Source organism: Atractosteus spatula, chromosome 3 (assembly GCF_055471065.1).
Source record: "Atractosteus spatula isolate fAtrSpa1 chromosome 3, fAtrSpa1.hap1, whole genome shotgun sequence".
In the NCBI taxonomy this organism is placed as follows: Eukaryota; Metazoa; Chordata; class Actinopteri; order Semionotiformes; family Lepisosteidae; genus Atractosteus; species Atractosteus spatula.
In genome coordinates, this window is record NC_142708.1 from 71,198,496 (window position 1) to 71,220,857 (window position 22,362).

The 22,362-nt window shown below is 55.9% G+C and overlaps 1 protein-coding gene across 1 annotated transcript in view; it reads right to left on the bottom strand.

The window, feature by feature from the left end:
* bicra (BRD4 interacting chromatin remodeling complex associated protein) overlaps positions 1 to 13,792 on the bottom strand; it is a 28,541-nt gene extending 14,749 nt beyond the window's left edge. The window contains exons 1-5 of the mRNA XM_088912363.1: positions 13,732 to 13,792; positions 6,357 to 6,402; positions 4,173 to 4,218; positions 3,143 to 3,208; positions 142 to 2,406 (exon numbers count right to left, since the gene is read on the bottom strand). Coding sequence (XP_088768489.1) covers positions 142 to 2,406; positions 3,143 to 3,208; positions 4,173 to 4,218; positions 6,357 to 6,402; positions 13,732 to 13,792 — 2,484 coding nt within the window. The remainder of the gene's footprint in view (positions 1 to 141; positions 2,407 to 3,142; positions 3,209 to 4,172; positions 4,219 to 6,356; positions 6,403 to 13,731) is intronic.
* Positions 13,793 to 22,362: the final 8,570 nt, after the last annotated feature.

The window sequence follows — 22,362 nt, forward strand, 5'->3', positions numbered from 1 at the left end:
ACGCAGGCAGGCACGCACGCACGCACGCACGCAGGCAGGCAGGCAGGCAGGCAGGCAGGCAGGCACGCACGCACGCACGCACGCACGCACGCACGCACGCACGCACAAGTCGGACAAGTCGGACAAGTCGGATGCACTGACCTGCTGCAGGAACATGTGAAGAGGCTCGTGGCTGAGGATCATGCTGGGACCCTGGGGGGCGAGAATCAGCTTCCCGGGACTGTGCTGGGGGGCGGGGGGCGGCGGCGGCAGGGCAGAGGAGGGGGGGGCGGAGGAGGAAGAGATGGAGGAGGAGGAGGCAGCGGCGGGGGATGGAGAGGAGGACGAAGAGGAGGACGAGATTGAGACGGGGATGGAGGGGGCTGTCTGGACCGTGAGGATGGAGGGAGGAGGAGGGGGAGGGACAGAGGGGTGGGCGGCCTGCTCGGCGCCGCCCCCCAGCACGGCAACAGTCTCCCCCTGCTGGCACTGGGCTGCCACTGCCGCCCCGCCGGCGCTGTTGCTGGGGATACCGCCCGCCTGCTGCTGTGGGGTGGGCTGCAGGCTGATGGCGGCACCCACGCTGTCCACCTGGCTCAGCATGGTCAGAGAGTTGGGGATCATGCCCTGGATGACCGTCTGCGCGTGTCCCGCGGGGTGGTGGGCCTGCGCCTGGGGCTGGGCCAGCGAAACCGGCATCTGGAAGAGGGTGTGGTGTCCCATTTGACCGGGCTGGAGCTGGATGGGCCCGGAGAGGATGTGGGCGGTGCCAGAAGGCCCCTGAGAAGTCAACACGGGCCCCAGGTTGAGGTTCTGGTTGGTGGCGAGGATCTGGTTGGCGATCAGCTGCCCCCCGGGTCCCTGGCTGGTGATGATGTGGCCCCCGGGGTGCTGGGTCAGGATCTGGCCCCCCGCCTGGAGCTGGGATAGCTGGCCCGGTAGCAGGAACTGGTGGTTCTGCCCCTGCAGGACGGTCTGCGAGGGGATGACGATGCTCCCGCCCTGGTTGAGCAGGTGCAGGCTGACCGGCTTCCCCGCGGCGTGCGGCCCCTGCTGCTTGATGAAGGCCGGCGAGAACTGCGCCCCCTGCTGCGCCGCGCTCAGGACGACGTTCGCGCCGGGCTTGCCCGTCATGAAGGCCACGTTCTGGGGCGCCGAAACAGGGACCTGCCCCTGCTGCAGCCCCAGAGCTTTCCCAGCGTCGTTCTGCAAGGAGTGGGCCGCTGTCCCCAGCTGCTGCTGCTGCTGCTGCTGCTGTGGCGGCGGCGGCTGCTGATTCTGCTGGCTCTGCTGCTGCGGGTTCTGCTGCGGCGCCGGCTGGGCCGCCCCGTACTGCGGTTTCGGGGAGATCTGGTACAGCCTGGGCTGGATCACGCCCCCGCCGGCCCCCTGGGGGGGCTTGGGCTGGATGGGGGTCGGCGTGCGCTGGATGATGACGTTCTGCATGATGGGGCCCTGAGTCAACGTCGGGGGCTGGCCCGTGCCGGGCACCCCGATTCCCGCGCCGAGAGGCGTGCCCGCGAAGCCCACGAGCCCCGCCGAGCCGGAGGCCCCGCCGCCGCCGCCGCCGCCGACTGCTCCGCCGCTGTTGCTGCCGCCGCCGTTCATGGCAGGGGACCCCAGCGTCGCCTTGCCCCCCTGGATCAGCAGCGGCCCCCCTGCCCCGGCCTGGGCGCCGGCGGCCCCTGTGTCCGGGCCGGGCTGGTGCAGCTGGTAACCGCCCATGGTCTTGGTCAGAATCGGCTGCCCGGACTGGTTAATTGTCATCACCGTGGGCTGCCCGACGACCTGGATCTGGCCGATGCCCAGGTGCCCGGCCTGGCCGCCGTTGGACAGCAGGGTGACGTTGCCCAGCCCCACCTGCTGCATGAAGGGCTGGACGCTGATGGTCTTGCTCATCATCTGGGGCTGCAGCTGGAGGCCCGGCTGCGCCAGGACGGGCGCGATCAGGTCCGGTGTGGCGCTGGGGGGGGTGGCGGTGGAATTGGCCGCCGCCCCCGGGAAGATCTGGGCGGAGCCACCCACCCCCACGCCGACGCCAATCCCCACGCCCACCCCGCCGGCCCCGGCCGACGCCACCAGGGTAGGGTCCGGCAAGGTCTGGACCACCTGGGTCAAGCCCGGCAGGCCGAAGGAGCCCAGGTCCAGTTCGGCCTCGGCCTCCTGGAGGCTCTGCTCCGTGATGTTGGCCTCGGCCAGGCTCTGCTGCAGGATGTCGCAGGGCTGGTCGTGGTTGGCCGAGAGGCCGCCGCCGCCGTTACGCCCGCCCCCTCCCCCCGCCCCTCCCCCAGCGCCCCCTCCCCCACCCGGCGACCCCCCCAGAATGTCATCGTCCTCCAGGAAGTCAAGGTCCACACTGCCGCTGGGCACCCCCGTGGGCTCACTTGCTGACAACTGATTGGAAGGCTGTGCGTCGGGGACGTGGCCCTGCGGGGTGGGGGGGGGGAGAGAGAGAGAGAGAAGGGGGTGCAGGGGTGTTAATCTGGGCTCACAGACTGACTGGGCACCGCAGCCCTGAGAGGGAGAGAGAGACTGAATACAGACACGCAGCAAAAACAGCGACACCGCGCCAAGGCAGACAGCCGACAGGGAGAGAGGGAGATGCAGACAGTCTGGGCACCACAGGACACCAACAAAGCCCAGAGAGAGTGGGAGGGGCGACACCGCAGGTGGTCTCTGCAGTACTGGACACGGACATGGACACAGCGCGCGCGCGCGCACACACACACACACACACACACACACACACACACACACAGGGAGGCAAGAGGAGGGAGAGAGAGAGAGAGACAGGAAGGACAGGGGGTGCCATCAGCGCACTCTGTGAGAACGAGGAGGCAGCCTGCCCCTGGACAGTTCACAGGAGAGGTGGAAACACAGAGGAAGTGCGTAGGGGTCAGTTTGCTAGAGGTGTGCGTGCGTGCGTGCGTGCGTGCTTGCGTGCGTGCGTGCGTGTATAGCGTGCGCAAAGCGTGTGCACAGGGCGCGAGCAGGATACGTTTGTGGTTTGTGGAGATTTTGTGTAGAACTGGTGCGCTGTGATGCGCCGGGCCTGAGTGAAGTCTGAGCAGAAGGTGTGTCGCCTCATGTATGCCAGGTGTGAGTAAAAGGGGTGTGGAGTGTGGATTTGTGTGTGGAGGTGGGGGAGGGGGGGGTTACTCACCCCGGAACTGGAGAAGAAGGAGCTGGAGGGGTCAGCCGAGCCATCCAAGAGGTCATCACTGTCCAACTACAGACAGACACACGGACACCCACAGGACAGACAAGAGGCAGACGCACAAGCATGCGCAGTAGCAGAGGTGGGCAGGCAGACACACACATGGAAAGGACAGACATGGACAAACACAAAGGAACAGAGACACAGATGGACAGACACACAGACAGACATGCACAGACAGGGACAGACACACAGATGGACAAAGAGACATGCACGCATGAACAGATAGGACAGGCGCATGTACAGACACACACAGACAGGACAAAGACAGACAGCCATGGACAAACACACCAATAGACAGACAGACACACACAAGCACAGACAGAAGAAGGACAAGCAAGCAGACAGGTGGAAAAGACAGGATGAGAGACGAGGACAGAGCGAAAAACGCGGATGGAGAGACCGAGCGACACGCAGGCGGGCAGGCAGACAGACAGAGGGGACAGAGGGAACGACGAAGGGACGTTGCAGGAGGGAGCAGTTCATGCAGCAGCCAGACGGAGCCAGAGGACGAGAGAGGTGGAGGGTCAGAGAGGGTGAGGAGAGACGGACAGAGACAACCAGGCAGGACAGGTCAGCAGGTGAAAGAAGCAGAGAGACAGGGAACACTATATTAGTGCTTTCTGATTTGTGTCACGATTCAAACACACAAAAATCAAATCAAATCTGAGTTTCAATCATGGGGTGCAATACGGAGGTGAGAGAAAACTACTAGCAGTCTAGACAGCTTGGAGAGAGACACCCAGAAACAGACACCCCGAGAGAGAGAGGGGAGCACTGCGTGTGTGTGAGGGAACTTACTGTGAGACTGCCGCAAAGGACAAATTAATACGCAGGTGAATAATTTAAGAAAACAATTATGCACCAGAGGTCTACCTAACTGCCTGCCTGTCCCCCTACCTATCTATACATCTCAATCTATAGTGGGCCTGAAGGCCATTCCTCCCTCTCCCTCCCACCCTTCCCCTGTACTCACATGTGTTTCTGATCCATGGAGAAAGTCATTGAGTGCCTGTGGGTCACTGCATGGAAAGAGACAGAGATACCGTCACCCACAGTAACAACAGAAGAGCACACAGCATTCACCGATTGAGCTGGGCACACCGACAACACCGGGGCTGGGATTCACAGTGCTGTGAAGCCCGGAGTGAACTGTACTCCCGGTACAGAGCTGTCTGATGCACCGAAGGTTTAAATCACTTTAGAACACATAGGAAATAACAAGACGCCACCATTCCATAGTTAATTTTTTTTTGGAAATACCAATAGTATCTGGCCAAATCAGACCCATCTAACCCTCACACGGTGTAACCGCATGGGGAACCCCAGTCATAGCTGATAAATTATATAAGCCTATATCACAAATGACATAGGCCAGGCTGGACCAGAGATCTCTGGACTGTAGGGTTACAATATGACACAGACTGGAGCAGTGATCTCTGGACTGTAGGGTTACAATAGGACACAGACTGGACCAGTGATCTCTGGACTGTAGGGCTACAATATGACACAGACTGGACCAGTGATCTCTGGACTGTAGGGTTACAGTATGACACAGACTGGACCAGTGATCTCTGGACTATAGGGTTACAGTATGACACAGACTGGACCAGTGATCTCTGGACTGTAGGGTTACAGTATGACACAGACTGGACCAGTGATCTCTGGACTGTAGGGTTACAATATGACACAGACTGGACCAGTGATCTCTGGACTGTAGGGTTACAATATGACACAGACTGGACCAGTGATCTCTGGACTGTAGGGTTACAGAATGACAGACTGGACCAGTGATCTCTGGACTGTAGGGTTTCAATAGGACACAGACTGGACCAGTGATCTCTGGACTGTAGGGCTACAATATGACACAGACTGGACCAGTGATCTCTGGACTGTAGGGTTACAATATGACACAGACTGGACCAGTGATCTCTGGACTGTAGGGTTACAGAATGACAGACTGGACCAGTGATCTCTGGACTGTAGGGCTACAATATGACACAGACTGGACCAGTGATCTCTGGACTGTAGGGGTACAGTATGACACAGACTGGACCAGTGATCTCTGGACTGTAGGGTTACAGTATGACACAGACTGGACCAGTGATCTCTGGACTGTAGGGTTTCAATAGGACACAGACTGGACCAGTGATCTCTGGACTGTAGGGTTACAATAGGACACAGACTGGACCAGTGATCTCTGGACTGTAGGGTTTCAATAGGACACAGACTGGACCAGTGATCTCTGGACTGTAGGGTTTCAATAGGACACAGCCCAGACTAGACCCAGTACCTTTACAGGTTGTGCTACCTGGGATTCCCTTCTTCTGTAGTTTCATAACAAACTGAACAGAAATCTGTTTGAAACCCTGGGAAAGTGCCAAAGTCAAGGCTGTTCTTAAAGAAACTCATGGATTTATTTTACAACACAAGTTAAAACAAGGGATTCAGGAAATCTGGCACCACATTCCGGTGTGAAGACGACACTGAGGAATATCCCATTCCGCAAAAGCCAACAGTGCCAAATTCTCACCCAGAAAACGCTGATGTTAATTTTGCATTACATTTCCTGGTGAAAATGAAGAACCAGTGTTTTGTAAGTGTGTGTACAAGCTAGGAGGGAGGGGCAGATTATCTCTGTACTCCCAGCTGGCCTAAAAATAAGGAAGCCGTTGTGATGTCTTATCACCCAGCTCTGGATTGCATACAGGGGAAACCCTGGCCTGGATCAGAGTGCAGCGGAACGGGAGTCTTCTGTCTCTCCCTACGAGACTGAAGGAGATGATGTCAGGACCCTGGTAAATGTGGTCCGCCTGTGTACCTGCCCTGAAAGCTTCAATGCGCCGTAGTGAAAAACAGCTCTGAACGAGAACAAACTGATCACCCGTGAAGAGCTGCTTAGGCCAGAAATAACAGCCAGCGAGTTCAGGAGTTAGGCTGCAGAACATTCTGTGCTTGGAAAACGGCATCCTTGCAGTTGGGTGTTTTGGACACTCAGGGCTGACAGGTGGACGAGCTCCTCAGTAAGTTCCTTCAGGACCTGGGCTGGGACCTCCTCACACCATTGTGCTAACAACCCGTAAGGTGACCGGCGGCAACCAAAAAGAGCTTTTTCCTTCGAATACAGCGTGAGAATGAAAACGACCAGGTGCAAACTCACCAAATTACATCTAGCAAGCACCTGCCATCTTCATCATCCATGTCAACTGCAGAGGAAACGGAAAAGAACAGTTAGAGCTCAGATTCAGCTCACTGGCAGCACAGGCACGGATAGGATGCTGTCTTATACAGATACGAGGACAGATATGGCACACTAACACAGTGCTTACAATGCAGATACAGCACAGCTGACGCAGTACTGTTTACGCAAGTGCATCATGCTTTTAAACAGCACACCGTCTGACAGGTGAAACCCGTAAATCTAAAACTTGGAACAAGTAAATGCAAATCACAAGCATGAACAGATTTCACAGCTGCCGTGAAAGCAGGTCGCTGACAGCTCAATATAATTACGGGTGTAATAGATTTGACACAGTTACAACTCACTTCCAGCACAGATTACAGTTGTGGTTTCTGTACAGTTACAACTGTGGATACCGCACCGTTCACTTAGAGTACGAAAAAAGTTTAAAGAAAACGTAGAGCATGGTTTTAACAGATGATCATATTTGGTTAAAGCACAACTCTGACTGTGCAACAAGGAAGGAAAATACAGACACAATCGCTATATAAACACAAGGGCTCCAATAAGGGTGTGGACACCAGGTCTGTTCACACACAGGGGCTCCAATAAGAGTCTGGACACCAGGTGCCTCCACACACAGGGCTCCAATAAGAGTCTGGACACCAGGCGTGTCCACACACAGGGGCTCCAATAAGAGTCTGGACACCAGGTGTGTCCACACACAGGGCTCCAATAAGAGTCTGGACACAAGGCCTGTCCACACACAGGGGCTAGAATAAGAGTCTGGACACCAGGCGTGTTCACACACAGGGGCTCCAATAAGAGTCTGGACACGTCCACATGCAGGGCTCCAGTAAGAGTCTCGACACAAGGTGCGTCCACACGCAGGGCTCCAGTAAGAGTCTGGACACCAGGCGTGTCCACACACAGGGGCTCCAATAAGAGTCTGGACACCAGGCGTGTCCACACACAGGGGCTCCAATAAGAGTCTAGACACCAGGCGTGTCCACACACAGGGGCTCCAATAAGAGTCTAGACACCAGGCGTGTCCACACACAGGGGCTCCAATAAGAGTCTAGACACCAGGCGTGTCCACACACAGGGCTCCAATAAGAGTCTAGACACCAGGCGTGTCCACACACAGGGGCTCCAATAAGAGTCTAGACACCAGGCGTGTCCACACACAGGGGCTCCAAAAAGAGTCTGGACACCAGGCGTGTCCACACACAGGGGCTCCGTTCGGGTCTGCGTTCACCCCAAGAGAACAGGGGAGCCGCTTCAGCCTGTGGCGCAGGGGCTCGGAGCTGCACACAGCGGGATAAACCTGTAGGAGTGGATCCCGGGCTGCACTGCCCCGAGCCAAGAGCTCGCTCCAAATTCCGAGAAGACTAATCAGATCGTTGTCTTCGGGTGTCATTCCGAGAAGAAAGAAAAAAAACCCAACTAACAGGACGGGGTTCGCGCCCTCCGGGCAACACGACGCCGCAAGTCGCTCCCAGGTCGCCAGGACCTCCCGGTAAGCTCATCCGATGGGCACTCCGGGGGCCCATCTAAATGGGAACACGCGTGGGCCTCCCGGTTCCAGCCGCCAGGAGGGCAGACCTGCGCCCCAGCACTGGCTAACCTCAGAGCAGGGACCTCTGGGACGCTGGCCAGAGAGTCTGGCAGCCCACCCTGCTTCGCCTGTCTGCCAAAGAAAGGGAGCGGCTGAGGAGGAAGAAACTCTGGTCCTCTGGGACAGAAGGGTCTGCAGATTTGCTTCCAGATGCTCTTTAATTAAGGCTGATAACCGAACCTCCAGGATACCTGATCTCACAGTTAAAACAGTCACTAGTCTGGGATATTGAGGACTCAACTCAACTGGGGACCTTTCAAACCTGCTGGGTGGTGGGGGGGGGGGGGGGGGGGCTCTGGGAATGGGCCATGTGAGAGAGGCAGGTGTGTGGACGAGCTCCCCAAGTACACTGACCGAGCCTCTGCGCTGCCGAGCGCCAGAAGGCTCAAGGTCACCGCGTACGACGCACTCGGGCTTCTCCAGGCAGGACCGAGTTCCGTCCTGCCCTCCGAAACAATGCAAGGCGTGCCGGCCTGCCACCTACAGGTCATTTGGATCCGCCCCCGGGGGCAAAGATACAACCCCCAGGTCGAAACCAGCGGGGGGACCCCGAGAAGGAGGTGAAGGAAATAGATTACTGATTGAGCATGCGATCCCCTGAGCGGGCAGCTGTCCTTACACAGCGAGCCTGTCGACAGCTCGTCACCTGCCCGGGAGCAGAGAGATTCCCCCACAGCGACTGGAAACACACCTGTCTACCAGAAAAAAACATTCGGTCTCAAAGCAAAGCCCCCCGCGCGCGCGTGACACATGCCACAGGTGTTTTCAGAAGACCGGGCTGCTGTGCGTAACGATCACGAGAAGATGGGGCTTGTTTTGAATGTTTCGTATTTGCATATGACTGCGTGTAAAGTTTCCAAAGCCACGCGGTGGAAAAAAAATTCTGCGTTTCTGAATTGACTCGTTGAAAACAGATGTTTCAGCACCAGAATAAAGTCATCTGCACAGGCGCATCAGGTCGCTCATCTGCCCTTCTGCGAGTGCTGCTTGGTACATGGATATATCCGTCTTGCAGATCACGGGATTGTGCGTTTCTTCTACGGAGGCTTTTTACTTCTGCTGTTCGGTCACGAGCTGCATCAGCCATCGATTCCCGACTCCGACGAAACGTCAGTCACAGAGCCGGGGCTGAAGAGGGCCGCGTGGGATTCTGGGAAGTCAGGAGAGGTGGGCGCGATCAGGACCTCCTCGGGACTGGGGTGACTTTCTTTACCACAGCCCCCCCGTGGCTCGAACCCGGTTCCCTCCTCTCCTGAAAACGAAAGGGCCCCTCTTTCTCTCTCTCTCTCTCTCTCCCTCCCTTTCCCCCCGTCTTTCCATCCGTCCCCCTCGGGAATGGGATCGTGTACGGATCCATGCGGAGCGCAGCCCTGCTTCCGCCTGAAACCACGGATCACCGCCACCCGAATCGTGCACAGCCCGGCCGTGGTCAGACAGCTCATACCGGCCCCACAGCCACACGAGCGGAGGCTGCACCCACACTGAGAGGCACTTCACAGCAGCAAGAGCTGTGGGTCCCAGCGACCGCATCATGAGCCATGCGACAGCCTCGACCACACTACAGACACAGGGCAGACCACTTACAACCAACACAGCACTTCCTCCGTCGCGTCCAAATCACCCAGGAGCAGTGCTCTTCCATCAAACAGACATTCGTCGCTTTAAAAAGTGATCAGTTCCAGCGATCTATGTGCACATGGCTACTAAGTTAAAACAATTTTCCCCGACTTACTTTAAATAGTTATCCCTTACAGGAGTAACTAGTTGCTGTAAAGGGATTCCTTGTTACAAGTCATTTTCACCAACGTGACGCGTAAGTTGCCCATCGGGATCTAGTCAGAGATCTCAGGATTGGTCCAGACTGGGGGCTCACAGGAGTCAGCCTGCACACTCGCTTAACTGTGGGGCCACCGAGGGGACCCCCCTCCCCTTGCTGCTGTGACCAGGGCTGCTGTTAGAGTTCAGACTGTACATCGGGACCAGTGGAAAGAAAGAGCTCGTCAGCTGATCATCCACAGCCAGTGGAACTCTGCTGCAGCTCTGTCGGAGACCACTGGTGCACCACAGCGTGACGGATCCGAAAAACTCCTGAAAACTCCTGGCCAGCAGCCATATCATTCTGGAACTCGCAACTGGCAGCCCACTGGAGCTCAGCAGGTGTGAGCCATGCCAGTACCTGGATAGGAGACCTCCTGGGAAAAACTAAGGTTGCTGCTGGAAGAGCTGTTAGTGGAGCCAGCAGGGGGCGCTCACTCTGCAGTCCATGTGGGCCCTAATGCCCCAGTACAGTGACGAGGACACTATACTGTAAAAAGGCACCGCCCTTCGGATGGAGATGTAAAACCGAGGTCCTAGCTATCTGTGGTCATTAAAAATCCCAGGGTGTTTCTCGAAAAGAGTAGGGGTGTAACCCCAGCGTCCTGGCCAAATTTCCCATTGGCCTTTACCAATCATGGCCTCCTAATAATCCCCATCTCTGAACTGGCTTCATCACTCTGCTCTCCTCCCCACTGAGAGCTGGTGTGTGAGGAGCGTTCTGGTGCACTATGGCTGCCATCGCATCATCCAGATGGGGGTACACACTGGTGGTGACAGTGGGATTGTCCATTACAGTAGTGTCCAGAAAAGCACTATATAAGTGTAAGCCATAATTATTATTATTATTATTAAAACTTTCTCAGGGACACAGAATCCAGCTGCAGCCACACCTGCGCTCCCAGTACGAAGGTGCTTGTGAAATGCTGCTCCGCTTCTTACTCATCCCGAGACACTGCCCAGCACAATCCCTGCCGGAAGCACTCCAAAAACAATTATTCCGAACGGAGATCCATCCCTGGGAGAGGGATCGGCGAGGCCCGCAGCCGGATGACCACCTGAACACTAGAGAAGAGCTTCCCAGCTGGATCTATCCTGGACCTTTCTGGACGGAACTTACAAAACTGATTCACCTGGAGGGAGACGGAGGGGGAGTGGGGCTCTTCCCATAACCGGGCTTCCCACTGTTGCTCCCTGTCAGCGGGAAGTCCACGATTTGATCCAGCAGCAACGCAGCCGATCCCACATCTGGAAGACACATCTGTGCCTCCTAGTGCACACGGATAATCCCTTCCCTCCTCAACAGACCTGAACACCCCCCCCGCACAACAGCATCTGAGAAAACCACCCAACCCAAGCAAGCACGCCAGAACAGCGGGCATCCACACTGGCACCCCCTCGCCTTTCGAACACCTGCCCACCTGCCGAGGTCCGCAAGTGCTGCTGGCGAAACCACGCTCGTGGGAGACCGATGCCCCACTCGTCCGCCCCCCCGCCGGAGGGCAGGACCCTCCCCCACACACACAGAGCCCCCGCAGAAGCCAGCCCCCGCCTCCCAACGAGCTCATTGACGTGAACTCTTCGCAGCTGCTGGCTCTGGGATGAGCAAGCGTTTCGCTTCTTCAGAAGAGAGCTCAGACAAATGAGCACTATTTAGCACACCTGCAGCTTGTAAGAAGGTACGTCAGACATACCAGCCGGGGGGGGGGGGGGTGAGAGCTCGAAGACGTGTTGTCTGTGAGCACTCCGGTGTCCTCCTGCAGCTCTTAAACAAGTTCGGCACAACTTGAGCACACGAGGCACAGAAGTCGGGTCCAGGGAGGTAGGGTCAATTTCTCAAGCGTGTGGGGCAGGACTGAGGTTTTGGTCGCCATGTTAGAGAGAGCAGCGTTGCTCCAGACCTCCGTCCAGAGGAGGGGAACAACGTTAATTCCCAGCCTCACAGGAAAGTCACAAAGAGAATGAAGGAACGCCGTCCCGTTAGCCGTCACAGAGAACGAGGATGAGGGAAACTAACCTGAAAAGTTGCTGAAACCCTAGTAAGACGGGGACCTCAGGACCAACAGCCAAGCGAGCAGACAAATCAGGAAATTACAGAGAAGGGCGTTTATGAGCGAAAACAAGAGATCCCTCTTTACTCAAAGAGTGGTGGGAGCATGAAGCGAGCTGCCCAGCCATGATGCTGATGCCCTGGCTGCTCTCAAGAAACAGCTGGATGAGATCCGAACAAACTGGTTGGACCCAGTGGCCTCCTCTCGTTTTATGACTGGCAGATATAATAAGTGCCTGTGGTACATACATCTGTCTGCAACCCCAGCAGTTAGCACAGTAACTCGTCGTTAGTAATTAGCTTCCATGAAGCGTGAGTGTTTCACACACAGTCCTGGAGAGCCACCATCCAGCTCTCCCAGGCCCCGATCCGAATGCACAGGACACAGGTGGTCCCATAGCGCCACACTCTATGTACCGCCCTTGAGGGACGCCTAGAAAATATGCTGGACATCCTGCAGACTCCCCACACCAGGAGAGGACACCATACAAAGTCCCAGTCCATACACCCCAGGGTCCTCTCCCCCCCCCAGTCCGTACGCCCCAGAGTGCGCCCCTCCCAGTCTGTATGGCCCAGACTCCGGCCCCCCCAGTCTGTATGGCCCAGACTCCGGCCCCCCCAGTCTATATGGCCCAGACTCCGGCCCCCCCGGTCCGTCCGGCCCAGAATCTGGGCTCCCAGGTCGACATGCCCCAGAGTCCGGGCCCCTGGGCCAGCTGAGAAGCCCCAGCGCACTCGCTACCTCGTCACCAAGCAAAACTTCCCGAGAACAGCAGAGCACGGGTCAGTCGCGCTGGCAGCTCATCACAATCACAGCTCCAATGGAGTTAAACCAATTAAGCCATTAACCCATTAAATCCACTCCGCGGGCAGGGAGTACCAACATCACGTCCGAGCGGCGGGGACGGAGAAAGTAGAGAAGCCCTCAGCCACACTGCCCCCCCTCCCTCACTGAACACACTCAGCGCCCAGCCCCGTGACAGCCGCTGGACACCAGCACACCCGCCCAGAACAGCCCCGCTCGGACAGAGAGGAAGCGGACGGGGCCCCGGCTTTCGCCAGCCCGCTGGTTCCCGGACATTGTCGCCCCCCCCCACCACCCCGAGGGAGGAGGGCGCAGGGAGCCCGGGGCACAGCGGCCGGGCTCCGGCACGGACCCGCGGGCGCGCACGGCGCGTCCCAGAGAGCCCAACTTCCTCCTCCCGCCGCCTGGCCGGCCATGAGCAAGTTTGTTTGGGTTTGTTTTCGCGCGGGGGAGACGGAGGAAGACGAAGGCGAAGCGACGGCTCTTTCTCGCCTCCGTGGACGGACGGTTACTGGCGGCTGTTCACCTCGCACAAAAAAAAAAGTCTTCTTTCCACCCACCCACCTCCCCCTCCTTCTCAACACAACCCCCTTTTCTCGTGTTGTTGCAGCCGAGCGAAAGCGATTCTATTGCGTGCAGGTACAGAGAGACAGGCAGAGCTGGGGTCTGGAACTGGAAATCTAAATGTGTAGAAAAGCGAGCCTTACACACAAGATATCTGACAGTAACATATTGCAAGCTGCTGCGCACTGCTCAGATGAATCCCTGAAACATATTATGTGCCAGGCAGACATGATTTGGTTATTTTCTTTCTATCTAGTGATTCCTCAAACGCAATTGCGTCTAAATATTGAGTTAATGTTGGAATACACTTGGACCGGGAGGGGGGGGTATGTTTGGGAATTTCGCTGTAAAATCGCTCCTCCGGCCCAGCCGTGCGTGTTTTTTTTGGCATTTTGCGGGCAGTAAAAGCGGGGTTTGCGATCCACCGGCAGTGTGCAGATGTTGCGGCTTTATTCGAGTTATACAGATTTATAGAGAAATTGCTACATTGTAACAAACTCACCCGAGACGATAGAGGTGCAGGCAGCGCGGGGTCTCCGGCACAGCCCCGCACGGGCTCCCATACAGGACCCGGCAGAGCAACACACGGAGCAGGGCAGGGCGGCCCGGCGCGATCGCCTGACCAAAAATCAGACGCACTCCCTGCCAGTCTGTGGCGAGCAGATTACAGCACACAGGTCATTTCGGTAGTAACTGTTTTGATTTCCTTTTGACTGATTGCTTTCGATCTTATTTTGACTGAATCGTGAAACAGGTGATTCAGATCAGACATTATTTGTTTCATGGGAGATGTGAACTACTTCATTCTAGCAGCTTGTATTGCATAACCACAAAGGTTAGCCTAGTCAAGGGAAAAAAGGTTCCAAATATCTGTTCCCTTTCTAACTAATTTCACAGTAACACTCATCATCCTCAGACCTGTAGATACTGTAAAGACAGTCTGATCATCTGTAGCTTCACAGTAACACTCCTCATCATCAGATACTGTAAAGACAGTGAACAGTGCCTGATTCGGTCCCGGTGTGCAGCACCGTCTATTGTGAACGTGTCCAGAGGAGCCCACGATGAGCATCATTAGGAGCTGAGTGAGGGTGAGGAGCTGGGCGCTCTGCCCTGGTCTACTTCTGCAGCAGCCTTTTACACTCAGACCAATAGAAAACACTGAAAACACAGTCTGCTTCCAGCAGGACAGTCCCTTCACTAGACAGTTCTAGTTCACCTCCTGGTTCTAGGTCTTAATCACAGACAGTGTCCCCCTCCCTCTCCCTGTAGTTCTTATCCACCAACCTTGTCATTCAGCTAGTGATGCCCAAGCCTCACCCAAAGGGGGGCGGGAGGGTGGAACAAGCTGATACCCCGACTTCCTTCAGGAAACAGCTGGATGAGACACGTGGATCAATTAACTACAAACTACCGAACGGGCAGAGCAAATCAGGGAGAGAGGTCTTTACTAGCAGGACAAGTATAACATTTTAATGAGGGCTCATTAAATACAAAAGAATAAAAGAAAAGACACTTTATTTAAAATTTTACTTTCTTGTTGTAAGTCCTGGTCACTCAGAATCTAATTTTCCAAGGGCCTAGAGCTCCCTTTATTCCATCTGTAGAGTTTAGGGGGAGTTTTACCCCGGGTCTATCTCGGAGTGATGGAATTACAGATAGCTGGTGATTGTCTTTTCTAGTTCTCAGGCACCAATGTGCCATCACACACATTGCACATGCTCACACAAAATCTCAAATATGAAAGGACACACACTGAGTTATTAAATTCTGGGTTACCAAAAATCAGTATTTTACTACATCATCAAATCTTCAATTCTGACAGATGAGTTTATGTAAGAAATGCTGCAGACCTACATATAAAATAAACATGACATCCAGAAGAAAGAGGAAGGGTAGCACTGACTTCTTTGAAGGATCTGAAGTAAATAATAAAACGATTCAGTCAGGCGTAAACAGGGACAGCCCCAGCCGAGGCCCTGGCGCTTCCTATGACAAAACGGGTTGTAAGGAATGAGCAAACGCCGCTGCTTATTGGCTCAAACTTAAAAACATCACAAAGAAAGGGGCGGCGCAGGATGGAGCCTAGCCGCTCGCTGATTGGCGGATCGGGGAATGATTGGCAGAGAGGGGAAATCATTAATAAGAAGGCGTGGCCCCGGCTGTTGTTTATAGTTCCTGATTGGCTGGATTTGAATCAGAGTTAAGGCTTGTGTTTACGCTTTAAGGTGGGGCTACAGACGGGTTTACTTTGGGACAGAAATACAGAGAAAAAAAAATCAGTCCTACTTCAGAGAGAGACAGAGAGCGTTAGTGACAGGAGCGCGATAGCCGGGGGAGCTACGGTTCCGATTCGCTTTATTATCGATTTTTATTTCGCTGATTGTGATGTGACGCCGAACAGCGATGGCGACCGGGAGACATGTTTTCGCCAGGACATAACCCTGGTCTCGTCTCTTTCTCCAAAAGTTTTGTCGGATCCCAGTAGGCGATAGCAGAAAAAAAAACAGCAAAAAAATACTCATAAGGCCGTGTACAAACTGCACAAGGCGACGACTGTAAATAATGAGTGTAGCGGTGTTTCCAGTCAGCTGTTCTCATGTTCTGTTTTGTCGTCTGAACGAGCCGCCCCTCTTCCAACACACACACACCGAGTTGTTTTTGCAAGAGGTTCCCACAAGAGGGCGACAGATCGCTGCCGCATCTGTTTCGGAGTCTCAGTGACGTGATGTATTGATAAAGGCGCAGCCTAGGTTCACGGACAGGGGTCCGGTGCGCCCTAGACCAGCAGCATCCGAAGAGCAGGGAGAAATTAACAAACTGGTCTGATTAAGCCAGTAAGGAAATGACTGGGGCGCTTAAGAGCACAGCTGAACTGGAATCCTGCAGGTACACTGGCCACCCCAGGAGCAGGGCTGGGGGACCCCAGCTGGAGCGGGAGAGTAGAGTCCTCTGTTGCTCTCCAGGCCACGGAGGTATCAGGCATGTTGCTGTGCAGACAGCAGGCGATTATCGTGACAATAATAATAACAATATCCTCACACCTGTATAGCGCTGTTCTGGACGCTCCACTCAGAGCGCTTTACAGTAATGGACAATCCCACTGTCACCACCAGCGTGCAGCCCCACCTGGATGATGCGACAGCAACAATAGTGCGCCAGTCCTCTCACCACACACCAGCTCTCAGTGGGGAGGAGAACAGAGTGATGAAGCCAGTTCAGAGATGGGGATTATTATGGGGAAATTTGGCCAGGACGCTGGGGTAACACCCCTACTCTTTTTGAGAAACGCCCTGGGGTTTTTAATGACCACAGAGAGTCAGGACCTCGGTTTCACGTCTCATTCGAAGGATGGTGCCTTTTTACAGTATAGTGTCCCCGTCACTGTACTGGGGCATTAGGACCCACACAGACCGCAGGGTGAGCGCCCCCTGCTGGCCCCACTAACACCTCTTAAAGCAGCAGCCTCAGCTTTCCCAGGAATCTCCCCTCCAGGTACTGACCAGGCTCACACCTGCTGAGCTCCAGGGGGCTGCCAGCTGGGAGCTGCAGGGTGATAGAGCTGCTGGCCATGATAATAACACCGGGGTCAGGCAGGGGTCACCCCAGCGAGCAATGAGGAGTCACTGGTGCCAGGCCCGGTCCTGGGGACCCCAAAACCGCGTTGCTGCAGCTCCCCAAACTGAACCAACTGGGGTCTTGGCATGTGTTTCTTTCCCCCCCCCAGAGGTGGGAGACTGTCAAGGCGCTGAAGCAGCTCAGTGAAGTCCGGAGGCGACCTCCGTCAGTGACGGGGGGGGGGCGGCTGCAGGCTGGGTTCGCACCCGGGGCCGGGCGGCGGGAGGGAGTCCCCCTGCGCGCCTCACCTGCTCACCACGGGTGTATCTGACCGTGTTGTACACAGACGTGCATGAAGCAACAACAAAAACAGGCTTTCGGCCGCGCGGTGGTTCACTCGCTGCTTTCGCAGGGCTTCTGTCGCACTGGTCCCACGTCACGCGTCACGCGTTACGTCCAGGCCCAGCCTGGGCCTTCAGAGCGCCGCGCGCGGAGCGGGTCTTCTAAGTTTTGTTCCCACGCAAGTGGGAGGCGCGCCAGTTGGCGGGACAGCGCTCATAGCAGGGTTTTTAAAATCTGCGTCCGAGCGAGTTCCCTTTCCCCGGAAGGCTGGGTAAACGAGCCTTGAGCGCTGTGAGAGGCGAGTGGAGCCCATGAGCACACGTCCCTCCCCACCTCCAGAGTGGGCGATACTGTCTCCGCCTGTAACCGAGTTTCTGTCACTCGTGTCGCGGAAGGCCACGTGGTTCTTACCCGACCCTAGAGCGGGATTCCGGATCTCGCGACTCTCAGTTCCAAACCGCCGCGCGGGGGTGAAGGTGGCGGCGCGCCCTCTCGCCGTCCTCGAGGTTCGCGCGTCTGCGTCACCCCGAGGGCCGTGAACAGGACCCGGCCGGCTCGCTCGCTCGCTCGCTCGGGTCCGGGCGCGTGGTCTGGCGGAGGAGCGCTCGAGCGGTCGGTCGGTCGGTCGGCGGGCGGGAAGGGGACGCTCGCGCTGTGTATTTGAAGTCGATCCCCGGTCCCCTCCCGCCTGATCGCTCGACTTACTCGAATAATTCGGTCGCCATTTTCTTTAAAAAACTTCAAAACGGCCACCCGTTCTCTGGGCCCGCGGTAGCGACCGACACTGAAATAATCTGCTCCGGGGAGCGAAGGAAACGGGCAGGAAAACGCGATTGCGATTGACCCCAGTAACTACGCAGCGTTGTGAGTATCGGCGAGTAATATTCACTAATTTATTTTATTTTTATTCAGTGAGCGCTCCAGTCCATCACAGAGTGCAGCAGACCCGGCGGAGCTGCGCCGTGTACCGATTATTCCACTGCGGTTTCATAAACAAGGCCCAACCAATGAAGTGATTAATAATAACAAGAAACCGAGAGTCAGTTATTTCTCTCCCTTGACAGAATTATCAATCCATTTTTAGAAATCTGATTGACCATCTTTATATTCTGTTTAACGAGTGAAGATATGGCGTCGCCTACAAAACAATAACAACAGCAATGATAATAAGGTGGGGCTGCACACTGCTGGTGGTGGAGGGGATCCCCATTACCTGTAAAGCGCTTTATACGTGTTAGCAATTATTTTAATAATAATAATAACAACAGCAACAACAATAGCTACCCTGGTATTTCTAAAATCGCAGCTGTTAAAATAAATTCACTCAATAATCCCTGCGTCATTTTCTGCGATTTTAGGAAGCGTGGGAACTTTTCTACTGTACTGGGACTGTAGCTCCTACTCTAACAGGACTGTTCTACTGTACTGGGACTGTAGCTCCTACTGTAACAGGACTGTTCTACTGTACTGGGACTGTAGCTCCTATTGTAACAGGACTGTTCTACTGTACTGGGACTGTAGCCCCTACTGTAACAGGACTGTTCTTCTGCACTGGGACTGTAGCTCCTATTGTAACAGGACTGTTCTACTGGACTGGGACTGTAGTTCCTAGTTTGACAGACCAGTTCTGCTGTACTGGACTGTATCTTTGATGTAACTCTTCTCTTGCTCTGTGAGTGTACTGGACGAGCCGCGATGATGGAGGAACACCAGCAGGGGGCGCTGTGTGCCGAGGAAATCATTCCTGGACTGCGTGCTAACAGCCAGCCCCCAACAGAGAGCCCAGCCCTCCCTCCCGCGACGGCTGATTCCCCCTGCGAGCATGACCTCTCCCTCGACCCCCCCCGCACGTCCCCCTTCTTCAGCCCCCTCGGGCGGCAGCAGCGGGAGGGAGCGGGGACGGAGGCGCTTCCCGAGCTCCGTGAGTAAGAGTGGGAGAAGGGGGGGGGGGAGCTGTGGGATCTGAGCAAGTTCTCCATCGGGAAGACCGGTGTTTTCCAGTCATTCTAAGCCATTGACATTCCTTTAGTCCTGCGGTGTCCTGGACACTTCGGTCGGTGAAGCCTTTTTATTGTTGTTGTTCAGAAATGAAATGTTAAGATGCGGAGCACACGATCACATCGTTTTTTCCCTAGAGGGAAAATAAAGTCGTGAAATGCAATCAGACGTCTGCGGTGCAAACCAGCAATAAGCAGGGGAAAGCTAAGAGTGATCCAGAGTGTTGAGTGTAGTTGTGCAGAACAGCAGCATGGTGTGGTTCATAGGAGCACAGGCAGTACAAACACTGTGGTCCGAGCGATCGCTGGAATGGAAACGAAGTGGTGCGTCTCGTTGACTACGAGTGTCATAGCTCTGCTGAGTCCTTCCCTGGGGGAGGTTCCCGCTGACAAACTGTCGCAGGAGCCGTTAGCGTCTGGAGAAGCACATCGGGGAAGGTGGGGTCGACAGACGGAGGGCAGTGACGGTGGTGGTCTGGTGCACAGGGAAAGGGAGCAGGCCACAGATCCGCGGCCTGTCCAGTGGGGTTGGGGCGCAGTTCGTTGTCCAATGCCGGGAGGTCCATGCGAGACAAAGACAAAGTTAAAAACTGGAACGGGGAACTGGGATCAGGAACAAAGAAGATAAGAAACATAACGGAACTGGGCGCTCCGAGCCCCGGACTTGGAGGTCAGGACGCCGGGATCAGGCCTGTGCCCGGTGGTAGGCGGGCTTCCCAGTGTCCGTCTTCCAAAGCTGAGCCTGGAGCTGCGGAGATGCCGGGCTTAAATACGCTGGGTGCGGAGCGGTGGCTCTGTGGCTAAGGATCTGTACCTGTGGCTGGAAGGTTGCTGGTTCAAATCCCGCAGCCGGCAAAGGAATCCTACTCCGTTGGGCCCCTTGAGCAAGGCCCTTAACCCCAACTGCTCCAGGGGCGCTGTACAATGGCTGACCCTGCGCTCTGACCCCAAGCTTCTCGCCCTGTCTGTGTGTGACACAAGCTGGGGTCTGCGAAAAGACAGATTCCTAATGCAAGAAATTGTATAGGGCTAATAAAGTGATGTTATGCTAAATAACAAAAAGGGGAACAAGACGTGGGTGAAGGTACTAAAACTGAACATAATCCAAAACAGGTTGGAGCGCCCTCTAGGGGAGGGATGACGACTGGGACACAAACAGCTGGCCTCACACCTGCACTTTGCGGTCGGGGAGTACTGTCACAGGTCTCAATGGAAGACTCTGCGCCTGCCTTGTGCACGGGGACAGCCGTGTTTGTGGGACGCGATTGCAGGCTGACCACCGGTCCGGGCCGTGGCTGTGACTGAGGCGGCGGGGCCGGCTCTTTCCTCTCCCTTGGCCGTGTCAGTGTGCGCGCACGTGTGTGGAAGCGTGACCGATCTCGCCCTGCCTCACAGCTGCAGGCGACCCGGAGAAGCCCCCCAACCCCAGCTGGGGGCCGGCGGTGTTGGAGGAGGCCCCCGCGGGGCTGTCCAGAGCAGCGCCTGCGCCGGGCCGGAGGGGCCCCGCAGCCCGGGAGCCCTCCCCGGGCGGGAACGTGTTCCACAGAGCCGGCGACCCCCACAAACACCCGCTGGGCCACGGGCAGGACCGGGGCCGGGTCTGCTCGCAGTGCTGCCTCGCTTTCGGACGCAGCGACCCCAGGTGAGTCCCACCGGCCTGGCCCGGGGTTCGAGAACAGCATCAGCCGCCCGCCTTTCCAGAGAGCAGCAGAGGAACTGGCACCAGCTGTCTTGGTACCAATGGGAGGAGTAGTCCCGGACCCGTGTCCGCAGCGCTAGCTGAAGTATCAGCAGGTGTTCTGTCAATCTCAGCAGCACCTGGACAATCAGTGGGAAAGTCATGGCAGGTGTGGCAATCAAGAGCTGACTGATCTCCGGCTGGCTTCTGAAAGATCCTAAGGGATCTGCTGTAACTGTCTGGTAGGGTAGCTCGTTCCAGACACCAACATCTTTTTGTGTAAAGAAAGTACCTTGCTCTTAAATTATATCCTTCCTAGCTTCCTTAGAACGCCCCTCTGTCATACCGCCAATTATTCCTCAAGAGCCCGTATCTACCTGTACAAACCAGTATTGATGTGGCCTGTTTAACAACCTCCCCTGTCAGCTTCCTGAGCCACGCAGACGACACACAGCCCTTGTATACCAGCCAAAGCTGAGTGACTAAAACTGCAAAACACGTCCCGTGCTTAAATAAACCAGAAAATGAGCAATTATTATGGGTAACAACGTAGCCTAAAGGCAGGCAATAATAACACAGCCTGCTGATGACCCAGTCACAGTTTCTGGGTTTCTGCCTCTGACGATGATAAAAACCTAAGCTAGCAAGCTACCCTGAACATGCTCTCAGCACAGTGGGCCTCGGCAGTTAAGGAGCCTTGCAGATGTTCTGCTGGAGAAAGGGCATCCGAACCCGCCACAGATAAACTGTGATTTCCCATCCAGGTTTCAAAGAAAGAGCATGTTAGCCCAGCTAGGAGCCCGTAGGATCTTTAATCCTGGCCAGGGGGATCACACAGCGAGTCACAGGCTGGCCGGGCAGTAACAGTAACTGTTCAGCACCAGTTTAGAAGCAGTAGCAGGCGCAAGGTATATACAGTACAGTACCAATACAGAAGCAACAGCAGTAACTACAGCACCGGTACCGGAGCAGCAGCAGATGCAGTTGCAGTCACATAGCTCTCTTGTGTCTTTGCAGCTCTGACCACATGCTGACTCACGTGAGGCGGCAGCCTTTCCCCTTCACCGAGCCTGGATGTCTTAAGACCTTCTGTGATACCCGGCTGCAGCTGCTGCATAATGCCACCCCTCACTGCCAGACGCGCGCCCCCTCGCCTGGCATCCATGCCCCAGATCATGCTGGGGGGGGCAGAGTGTGCCTGGGCACCCCAGTGAGCCAGGACGACTGCCAGCTCAGCTTCCGGTTCCCACCGGCCACCAGCCTCAAGGTGGCCTCCGGCGCACGAGGCCGCGGGTACAATCCCAGCAGCATGGACTACGCTCGATTTATTGACCAGAGAGGGGGCAGCCCCCTTGAGTCCAGCACAACCCAGGTCCCCACTTTCTCCCAGCTAGACCCGTGGAGCGAGCCAGCCACTCGAGGCACAGCCAGCAAGATGACGGCCGAACCACAGCCCGAGCGATTTGCTCCCAGCCTGGAACTCGATTCCAGCCCCGTCACCGAGCGTGCTGCACATAGCCCTGGCTGCCAGCACTGGGAAAACAGGCTGGAGTTTCCC